This window comes from Aegilops tauschii, chromosome 6, assembly GCF_002575655.3.
Source record: "Aegilops tauschii subsp. strangulata cultivar AL8/78 chromosome 6, Aet v6.0, whole genome shotgun sequence".
NCBI classification, from domain to species: domain Eukaryota; kingdom Viridiplantae; phylum Streptophyta; class Magnoliopsida; order Poales; family Poaceae; genus Aegilops; species Aegilops tauschii.
Window position 1 is genome coordinate 22,511,112 of NC_053040.3, and position 11,900 is coordinate 22,523,011.

General features: G+C 44.4%; 1 protein-coding gene across 1 annotated transcript; it reads left to right on the forward strand.

Annotated features, from left to right (window-relative positions):
* Window positions 1-641: 641 nt before the first annotated feature.
* Window positions 642-3,558, forward strand: LOC120966761 (uncharacterized). Its single transcript, XM_040393285.3, has 2 exons — window positions 642-1,943; window positions 3,169-3,558. Exons 1-2 carry the CDS (start codon window positions 741-743, stop codon window positions 3,457-3,459), a joined length of 1,494 nt encoding a protein of 497 aa, XP_040249219.1. The 5' UTR covers window positions 642-740; the 3' UTR covers window positions 3,460-3,558.
* The last annotated feature ends 8,342 nt before the right edge of the window (window positions 3,559-11,900 follow it).

The following is an 11,900-nucleotide window of genomic DNA, read 5'->3' on the forward strand; positions in this document are numbered from 1 at the left end:
GAGGTGGCACACATGTTAGCTTGTGTCTTTTATTAGAAAATCGCAACTGGGTCGATGAAACCCTGGCTATCTTCCATGTAAGCTCATAAACTATGTACCCATGCTTTGATTTTAATCAGTTGTCTGATTTTTCTATTAAAACCAGACAATTTTCTTAGCCGTCCGATTGAGATCCAACTGTTGTGAGCCATCTTCAAGCTCCAACCGTTTTCCTCATCTTCAACCTCTCAGACTCGACTACCATCCAATCTGAGCGGCAATGCAAAATGAAAAGGCCCCGACCATGTACCTGTTAACTCCCGTCCTCGCCTGCACCAGCAACGTTGCGTCGTCCTCGTCTCCGGTGGGTTGAGTCGTCCTCGCTGGCGTCCCCTTGCCTCACTGCCACTCACCACGGCGCCCTGTCTCGGCATTGGTGCTATGTGCCGCTCTCATGTTGGAATTGACATACCCAATTCTTATTTGCAAACAACTGTTGAATAGCAAAATCAGAATAAAAAAAATCATCTATATGCACTTTTCTTCATATATAATTTCATAAAAATATACTCCTACATTCACATGTGTCACTGGTAAAACTTGTTCAGAAATGGACACCGATTCTTCACATGCCCAGTCATCTAAAAGACACCGCTCCTTCAGAAATGGACACTTTCCCCCAAATCCCCACACTCCTCACCTCCCCCCGTGCTGAGCAGAGCTAGGGTTTCCGGGCTAGCTCCTCGTTCTCCGGCGGCGGGATGGGTGGCGCCGCGACGGCCAGGCCCGAGCACCGGCGCGAGCTCCGTGCTCGTCTGCTTCCGCCGCGCCACGGCCTCCAGGGGACGGCACCGCTGCCGATCCACGACGAGCTCGTGGAAGAGATCTTTCTCCTGCTGCCCACGCCAACCGATCTGATCCGCGCCTCCGCCGCCTGCGTCTCCTTCTACCGTCTCGTCGCCAGTCGCTCCTTCCTCCGGCGCTTCCGCAAGCTCCATGCCCCGCCCCTCCTCGGCTTCCTCGATCACGGCCGAGAATTCATCCCCGCAATCCGGCCTCATCCGTCCGCGCCCGCAGCCGACGCCGTCGCCCTCGCCGCCGACTTCTCCTTGTCCTTCCTCACCAGAGATCCCTACTTCACCCACGCCCACTACTGGGACATCGAGGACGTCCGCAACGGCCGCGTCCTCATCAGCAGACATCCCTTCCATGATCTTTCCCTGGCAGTGTGCGACCCCTTGCACCGGCGGTACCTCCTGCTTCCCCCAATCCCTGAATTCGAGGGCTGGGCTTCACTGTACAACCTAAGGACAGGATGGCAGACCTTCCTTGGCGACGAGGAGGAGGCCGTGGAAGAGACATCATTCACAGTCGTCTCGATCTCACAGTGGGGAAATTGGCTGGGAGCAATCATGTTCTCATCCAGCACTGGACAATGGCGGCCTAGTCCATGGATTGAAGGATTTGCCTTCTTCAACCAGTGCCGGTACGCGTATGGCTGCTTCTACGGGGTGACAGAGTGCAGGCAAAAGTTGCTGGTGCTAGACACACGGAAAATGGAGTTCTCTCTTGCTGACCTCCCACCTGAAGCGAGAGGTTCTTCGGAACGTGATGTGGATATTGCCTTTGTGGAAGCAGGGGAAGGCATCACTGGGATGTTTGTGCATCCGGGTCACACATATAATAGCATCAGTTATCTAATTAAGCGAAACAATGGTGAGAGTTCCAGCGAGTGGAGGTTGGAGAAGACAATCCCACTGGATTTTACTGGGTCCAGGTTCATGGGTTCAAGCGGAAGGTACTTGCTTCTGCGTTGTTGGCGAGAATTCCCTTCACCCGATCTAGGCACTTTCACGCTGGACATCAAAACATTCCAGTTTGAGAGGGTCGCATCACAGTATGGGCCATATATATATATAGCAACTTCCCACCGTCGTTGCTGTCGTCACCTACAATATCAAGTGGTAAACATTTTGCTTTGTCCTACTTATTCTCTTTCCTCCATAGGTTTCACACTACACCTTGTAGGATGCTTCATAGTTCATTACTATGATTAATTCTTGTTGACACTACTGTTTGGTAGTTACTTTTTCTGTACTTATTCCCTAAAAAAGTACTACATTTGCTGTGCTTGTTGCAAGGCTAATCAAGCTCAGGAGCATAGCTGTTATATATTTGTTTGCCTGTTCTAATTGCCATTTTAAGGACAAACAAAGCAATGGATTTTCCACATTATAAGTAGCATTCTAGAGGCCTCATGGAATAGTAAAAAAACTCTAGATGGCAACAATTGATTTGGAGAAATGTTTTTCGATCTGGTGAAGCTAATGGATAAGGGATACAAGTTTTAAATCCAGGTAATGTTTGATTGTTCAAGTAAAGCTTTCCTTATCTTATTTTCTTTCGATAAATATAAGAAGATGGAGGGGCCTTTCTTTTTTGTCATATATATACCTATATATTTATCTGAAGTTGCGTGAGCCATCGCCACCAGTAGTGCTCCTCATGTATATGATATGAGTAAAGTTGAAGTGGTGAAATTTGTTACTTTTGCTCAATGGACCTGCCATAAGAACGGCTTATCAGCCTGTGCTTAATAGTTGTTTGATTTAAAATGAACTAGGGCACCCATATTTGTTTGGACTGTTTAAACTTTTGACCTTCCTTTACCTTAGTCTTTCAATCGAGGCACATGTCTAATTCAAGCAATCAGTTTTTGTAGGATGACAGAGCACACGCATAGTTTATTGTCTTATCAACTATTGAGAGTTAAGTTAGAAATTTGGGACTCTTATGAACCTTGCAACACGAAGCTACCATTTATGGAGAATTATTTTACAACTTTTAAGTTCTGTTAGGATTCGTTTGCTTATGTTTTACATGCCTATGCCTTTGTCTGTCTATGTATTCAAATTTGTGCTGCAATTTACATTTATATCAAGAGATAAAGGCAAGCGAGTCTTTGTGGTCGATAAACCAATTGGCTTGAAGGTGGATTTCCCATTTATTGTGTGTCGTTTGTTTTAGGTCCCAATTTACATCGCATCTATTCTGATTTGTCACGTGCTTTTTAATTAAGCAGTGTACCGAGTACTGCCCAATGATAGGACCAATCTTGCTGTTCCTCTTTGCTCACAAGCTCTTGAATGTATGCAGTTTGAACATGCATAACCTTGAGATACTGAACAGGTGTTGAGAACGAGGCTGAGGAGATGGTGGAACAAGGCCGTACTGCAAGTTCAAGCGCATAGAGCAGGGTTACAAAAAGCGGTTGAAGCAAATGCTGGAGGTCAGGCTTATGCGTTGATGATTCAAGATGGTGCTGAGGTTGTGATGCGAACTCGACAATTGACCACTAAGTTGGTCCACCTTTGGGTCTGTTTTGTCTATAATGTTGTCATCCGGAAGGACAGAACCAGCTGGTCTGTACTCGTTGGCCTTGATCCGACAATGATAGTTGTGTCAGTTTGTCACACATAGTTCCTGCTGAATTATATGGTTAACTATAAGATTGTATGAAGTCGGACTTGGTGTGATTTTGTTGTATGTGGAAATTATCCTGCCGTTGTTGTCAGCATATTTTCTACCCTGTCGTATGTCTGCTCATGGCTGAGCCTGCTATTGCTACACCCTATGTAACTGCAAGTGCGTGGAAGGGAAGTAGCAAGGCGAAAGGCCAGGAGCCTCTGTTACAAGTTGACTTGCACTACTCATCTGCTCTAGTGCTTACATTCAGTTCAGATTTTTTTTTTGGGGGGGGGGGGGGGGGGGGGGGGGGGCATATCACTGAAGTCAGTTCGTTTCTGAAAAGTAGCAAGGCGAAAGGCCAAGAACCTCTGTTACAAGCTGACTTGAAGTAGCAGTACTCATCTGCTCTAGTGCTTACTTTCAGTTCAGATTTTCTTGGGGGGACATATCACTGAAAAGAAATCAGATGATGATAATTTTCTTGAAATAGTCAACCGGGCGGGGGGGGGGGGGGGGGGGGGGGGACTCCCCGCCTGAATATATTTTAATGCCGGAAGATTGATCCAGTTTATGAGGGAAACCGAGGCAAAACCGTACAAGAGAGGGTAGAACAACAAAATGGACGGCACAGACAAGGCCAAAAACCGTACAAGAGAGGGTAGAACAAGAAGAGAATAGCAAAATGGACGCCCCAGACAAGGCACGCCTAGCTAGCAGACCAAGGACAACACCACGAGAGACACAAGTAGATGAGGGGGGCCGTCGAAGGATCACAATACCAAGACTCGGCAAGCCGCCTAACGCACTGCACCGGCGTGCGTACCAAATACCATGGCGCAACAGAGGAGCATCCACAATCAACGAGTAGCAGGCACGAACCTTGACTGGGAACTCCGCCATGAAAATTCGGTAACGATTAGTAGGTTGGGGAGGCATCTTGCAGCATCATTGAGCAAAGATGAAGCAAGATAACACCAAGAGCACGAAGCTCGCAGCACCACAATGGCAGCCATGGGAGGTCTTGAGCATGCACAGCAACAGGGGTGACACTGACACCACCATACCGGCGTCGACTCATCCGGCCGCACCACCACCACTACCATCCCGCAGCAAGCACCACCCACATGTCAACCAAGCAGACCCCAAGATGATGCCTTCAAGAAGGGCCGCGACACCAGTGCGTCGCAGCCATCCGCACCATGAGGACCTAGGCTAGGGGTTTCCCCCAGGATCTCAACTTCCATATTCATCTGACCAAGCAAGGAGAGCCTTGAACGTTGGCCATCTGGTCGCCACCCAACAACACCCCGCAGAGGGGAGAGGTGTCGTACAGGAACGAGGTGGTCCAGAGAGGATCACACCCCGCTAACCCGGCTTCGGAAGGAAGAATCGAAACGACTCGAAGGAGTGGCCGAGCCTAGATAACGCAGATGGAGAAGCACCTCCTTGCATCCCAGCAGCAAGCAACCATCAATCTTACCAACCCAGTGCGACTCCAAGATGATGCCTTCAGAAAGGGACACGATGCATGTTGCAACGCCATCATCCAAACCAGGAGGACCTGGACTAGGGCTTTCCCCGGGGTCGAAGAGGAGGGACAGCAGGCTCACAGCGACGCCTCCAAGGAGGATTGCGGCGCCCACAGCTGTTGCCATCGCCAGCTCCGAACAGAGCAGGGGTTACCCACCGATTTGCCACGACGCCCTCCCACTCCACTGCGGCCGGTAGCCATGAAATCCAGCACACTTCTGCACTACCACAACGCCAAACATCACAGCACCGCCACCACCACACTAGACGACCGCGGCCACACCACCACCATCCTCGCTGGCCGTGGACCCGCACGACCCAGATCTGGGCACCCGGAGCAGCCACCAAGACATAGCTAGGAGCCTCCCATGACCACCATGCGAGGAGATACGGATCTGGGCGCCCGGAGCACCCACCAACACATAGCCAGGAGCCTCCCACGACCACCATGCGAGGAGATGCGGTGTCAAGCAGGCGGGAGGTGCCGCGCACACGCACGGCCGCTGACAAAGAACCGCGCAGCCGCTCCCCACGCGCCGGCCAAAATCAGGCCCGCACCTTCGCCACGCAGCCGCGGGCCAACGGTCGTAGCCCCAGCTCCACATTGCGCCACAGACGACGCTCCGAGCCGCCACCTCCGTGTCGAGGAGAAGCCGCCGCCCGCCCGCCCTCCTCCGAGCAGCCAGATCCAACACGCCACGACGCCCTCCTCTGACGACGAAAACGGCCGCGGGAAATACAAGATGCGCCCTGCCGCCACCTTCTCTGGGGCACGAGCGGCCTTTGCCGGAGACCCTCGAGTGGCGGCGAGACAAGGGGAGGGTGGGAGGAGGACCGCGGCGGCGCTATGGAGGCATCCCCCGTGTCGCCAGAGGAGGGGCGGCGCTGATACGTCCATTTTGCATCATGTTTACCTACTATTATTTATAATGTTTTTATGCATAATAATGCTTTTTGGAGTAATTCTAATGCCTTTTCCCTCATAATATGCAAGGTACACACAAAGAGGGATAATTCCGGCAGCTGGAAATCTGGACCTAAAAAAGCTATGTCAGGCTACCTATTCTGCACAACTCCAAATGAGCTGAAACTTCACGAGGATTTTTTATGGAATAAATAAGAAATACTGGAGCAAATAACCACCGGAGGGGGGCCACCTGGTGATCACAAGACACCAGGGCGTGCCTGGCCCCCCAGGCGCACCCTGGTGGGTTGTGCTCAGCCCAGCCCACCTCCGGTGCCCATCTTCTGGTATATAAGTCATTTTGACCTAGAAAAGTTAAGGAGAGGACTTTCAGGACGGAGCGCCGCCGTCTCGAGGCGGAACTTGGGCAGGAGCACTTTTGCCCTTCGGCGGAGCGATTCCGTCAAGGGAACTTCCCTCTCGGAGGGGGAAATCATCGTCATCGTCATCACCAACAACTCTCCCATCTTGGGGGAGGCAATCTCCATCAACACCATCTCTTCTCAAACCCTAGTTCATCTCTTGTGTTCAATCTGTGTACCGGAACTATAGATTGGTGCTTGTGGGTGACTAGTAGTGTTGATTACATCTTGCAATTGATTACTATATGGTTTATTTGGTGGAAGATTATATGTTCAGATCCAATATGTTATTTAATACCCCTCTGATCTTGAGCATGATTATCATATGTGAGTAGTCACTTTTGTTCTTGAGGTCACGGGAGAAATCTTGTTGCAAGTAACCATGTGAACTTGATATGTGTTCGATATTTTGATAGTGTGTATGTTGTGATTCCCTTAGTGGTGTCATGTGAACGTCGACTACATGACACTTCACCATATTTGGGCCTAAGGGATTGCATTGTGGAGTAGTTATTAGATGATGGGTTGCGAGAAGACAGAAGCTTAAACCCTAGTTTATGCGCTATTCCGTAAGGGACCGATTGGATCCAAAAGTTTAATGCTATGGTTAGAATTTATTTTTAATCTTTTCTCGTAGTTGCGGATGCTTGCGAGGGGGTTAATCATAAGTAGGAGGCTTGTTCAAGTAAGAACAACACCTAAGCACCGGTCCACCCACATATCAAATTATCAAAGTAGCTAACACGAATCGAATCAACATGCCCACATATCAAATTATCAAAGTAGTTAACACGAATCAAATCAACATGTAGAAAGTGACTAGATGAAATTCCCGTGTACCCTCAAGAACGCTTTGCTTATTATAAGAGACCGTTTTGGCCTATCCTTTGCCTCAAAAGGATTGGGCTACCTTGCTGCACTTTTGTTATTGTTACCGTTATTTGCTCGTTACAAATTATCTTGCTATCAAACTACTCTGCCACTTACAATTTCAACACTTGCAGACATTACCTTGCTGAAACCACTTGTCATTTTCTTCTGCTCCTCGTTGGGTTTGACACTCTTACTTATCGAAAAGGCTACAATTGATCCCATATACTTGTGGGTCATCAAGGCTATTTTCTGGCGTCGTTACCGGAGAGTGAAGTGCTCTTGGTAAGTGGAAATTGGTAAGGAAAAATTATTACTACGTGCTGAAATTTATTGTCACTTGTTACTATGGAAAACAATCCTTTGAGGGGTATGTTCGGGGTATCTTCACCTCGACCGGAACCACAATTAGTTACCCCTCAACCTACTGCACCTATTAAAATATTGAATATTAAATTCCTTCGGGTATGATAGAACAACTGCTAGCTAATCCTTATGCAGGAGATGGAACCGAACATCCTGATATGCACTTGATATATGTGGAAGAAATTTGTGGATTGTTTAAGCTTGCAGGTTTACCCGGAGATGAAGTTAAGAAGAAGTTTTTCCCTTTATCTTTGAAGGGAAAAGCATTGGCATGGTACATGCTATGTGATGATATTGGATCTTGGAATTGGAATCGATTGAAATTGGAGTTTCACCAAAAAGAAGTATCCTATGCATCTAGTTCATCGTGATTGGAATTACATATATAATTTTTGGCCTCGTGAAGGAGAAAGTATCGCTCTAGCTTGGGGGAGGCTTAAGTCAATGTTATATTCATGCCCCAATCATGAGCTCTCAAGAGAAATTATTATCCAGAATTTTTATGCTCGGCTTTCTCATAATGATCAATCCATGCTTGATACTTCTTGTGTCGGTTCTTTTATGAAGAAGACTATTGAATTCCGGTGGGATCTTTTGGAAAGAATTAAATGCAACTCTGAAGATTGGGAACTCGACAAAGGTAAAGAGTCAGGTATTAAGCTCAAGTTTGATTGTGTTAAATCTTTTATGAATACCGATGCTTTTCAAAAGTTTAGCACTAAAAATGGACTTGACTCTGAGATAGTAGCCTCCTTTTGTGAATCCTTTTCTACTCATGTTGATCTCCCTAAGGAGAAGTGGTTTAAATATCACCCACCTATTAAAGAAGAAATTAAAGAACCGGTACTAGCTAAAGAGCAAACTATTATTTATAATGTTGATCCAGTTGTTCCTACTGCTTATATTGAGAAACCACCTTTCCTTGTTTGGATGAAGGAACATGCTAAAGTTTCAACTGTGGTAAACAAAAGTTATATTACAACACCTAAACCTGATGAACAAATCAAAGTAGAACCTAGTGTTGCTATGGTTAAGTATCTCCTGGAAGAAAATATAGATGGGCATGTTATTTACTTCTGTGAAGAAGCTACTAGAATTGCCAAACCCGATAAAAAGGATAAACATAGACCTGTTGTTGGCATGCCTGTTGTCTCAGCTAAAATAGGAGATCATCGTTATCATGGTTTATGCGACCTTGGTGCTAGCATGAGTGCTATTCCCTTTACCTTATATCAAGAAATTATGAATGACATAGCACCCACAGAGATAGAAGACAAAGATGTTACTATTAAACTTGCTAATAGAGATATCATTTCACCAATTGGGATTGTTAGAGATGTTGAAGTCTTGTGTGGGAAAATAAAATACCCTACTGATTTTCTTGGTCTTGGTTCCCCACAAGATGATTTTTGTCCCATTATCTTTGGTAGACCGTTCTTGAACACCATTAATGCTAAAATAGATTGTGAGAAACAAACTGTCGGTGTTAGCTTTGGTGATGAGTCTCATGAGTTTAATTTTTCCAAGTTTAGTAGAAAACCTCATAAAAAAGAATTGCCTAGTAAGGATGAAATAATTGGTCTTGCTTCTATTGATGTGCCTCCTACTAATCCTCTAGAACAATATCTGCTAGAACATGAAAATGATTTACATATGCATGAAAGAAATGAAATAGATAAGATTTTTTTTGAACAACGTCCTCTGCTTAAACACAATTTGCCTATTGAAACTCTAGGAGGTCCTCCTCCACCTAAAGGTGATCTGTGTTTGAATTAAAACAATTGCCAGACACTTTGAAATATGCTTATATTGATGAGAAGAAGATATATCCTGTTATTATTAGTGCCAACCTTTCAGAACATGAAGAAGAAAGATTATTGAAAGTTCTAAGGAAGCACCGAGCTGCTATTGGATACACTCTTGACGATTTAAAGGGCATTAGTCCCACTCCATGTCATCACAAGATTAATATGGAACCAGATGCTAAACCCGTTATTGATCACCAATGTCGGTTAAATCCGAAGATGAAGGAAGTGGTAAAAACGGAAATGTTAAAACTTCTGGAAGCAGGCATAATCTATCCTATAGCTGATAGTAGATGGGTAAGTCATGTTCATTGTGTCCCTAAGAAAGGAGATATTACTGTTGTTCCTAATGATAAGAATGAACTTATTCCACAAAGAATTGTTACAGGCTGTAGAATGGTAATTGATTTTAGAAAATTAAACAAAGCAAATAGAAAAGATCATTACCCTCTGCCTTTTATTGATCAAATGCTAGAAAGATTGTTCAAGCACACACATTTTTGCTTCCTTGATGGATACTCTGGTTTTTCACAAATACCTATTTCTCAACCTGATCAAGAAAAGACCACTTTCACTTGTCCCTTTGGAACTTATGCTTATAGACGTATGCCTTTTGGTTTATGCAATGCACCTGCTACCTTTCAAAGATGTATGACTGCTATATTCTCTGACTTTTGTGACAAGATTGTTGAAGTTTTCATGGATGACTTTCCTGTTTATGGGAAGTCTTTTGATGATATTTTAAGCAATCTTGATCGAGTTTTGCATAGATGACAGCAAACAAATCTTGTCTTGAATTGAGAGAAGTGCCACTTTATGGTTAATGAGGGTATTGTTTTGGGCCATAAAATTTCTGAAAGAGGTATTGAGGTGGACAAAGCTAAGGTTGATGCAATTGAGAAAATGCCATGTCCTAAAGATATCAAAGGTATTCGTAGTTTCTTAGGTCGTGATGATTTCTAAAGGAGATTTATCAAAGACTTTTCTAAAATTTCTAGGCCCCTTACAAATCTTTTGCAAAGGATGTTCCTTTTGTTTTTGATGATGATTGTTTCGAAGCTTTCAAAACACTCAAGAGAGCCTTAATTTCTGCACCTATTGTTCAACCACCTGACTGGAACTTGCCTTTTGAAATTATGTGTGATGCTAGTGATTATGCTGTTGGTGCTGTTCTAGGAAAAAGAGTTGATAAGAAACTAAATGTTATTCATTATGCTAGTAAAACTCTAGACAGTGCTCAAAGAAATTATGCTACTACTGAAAAAAGAATTTTTAGCGGTGGTGTTTGCTTGTGATAAATTTAGATCTTACATTGTTGATTCAAAAGTAATTGTTCACACCGACCATGCTGCTATTAAATATCTTATGGAAAAGAAAGATGCTAAACCTAGGCTTATTCGATGGGTTCTCTTGCTACAAGAATTTGATTTACATATCACTAATAGAAAAGGAGCAGAGAACCCCGTAGCTGATAACTTGTCTAGGTTGGAGAATGTCCTTGATGACCCACTACCTATTGATGATAGTTTTCCTGATGAGCAGTTAGCTGCAATAAATGTTTCTCATAATACTCCTTGGTATGCTGACTATGCTAATTACATTGTTGCTAAATATTTACCACCTAGCTTTACATACCAACAAAACAAAAAAATCTATGATTTAAGACATTACTTTTGGGATGCCCCACATCTTTATAAAGGAGTAGATGGTATTATTAGACGTCGTGTACCTGAGCATGAACAAGAATAAATCCTACAGAAATGTCACTCCGAAGCTTACGGAGGGCATCATGCGGGAGACAGAACTGCTCACAAGGTATTGCGGTATGGGTTTTATTGGCCTACTCTTTTCAAGGATGCTCGTAAGTTTGTCTTATCTTGTGATGAATGTCAAAGAATAGGTACTATCGGTAAGCGTTAAGAAATGCCTATGAATTATTCACTTGTTGTCGAACCATTTGATGTTTGGGGTTTTGATTACATGTGACCTTTTCCTTCCTCTAATGGGTATACTCATATTTTGGTTGCTGTTGATTATGTTACTAAGTGGGTAGAAGCTATTCCAACTAGTAGTGTTGATCACAACACCTCTATTAAAATGCTTAAGGAAGTTATTTTCCCAAGGTTTGGAGTCCCTAGATATTTAATGACCGATGGTGGTTCACACTTTATTCATGGTGCTTTCCATAAAATGCTTGCCAAGTATGACGTTAACCATAGAATTGCATCACCCTATCATCCTCAGTCTAGTGGTCAAGTTGAACTTAGCAATAGAGAAATAAAATTAATTTTGCAAAAGACTATCAATAGGTCCCGGAAGAATTGGTCTAAGAAATTAGATGATGCACTTTGGGCTTATAGAACAGCATATAAAAATCCTATGGGTATGTCTCCTTATAAAATGGTTTATGGAAAAGCATGGCATTTGCCTCTTGAGTTAGAACATAAAGCTTATTGGGCAATTAAAGAACTCAACTATGATTTCAAACTTGCTGGTGAGAAGAGGTTATTTGATATTAGCTCATTAGATGAATGGAGAACCCAAGCTTATGAAAAT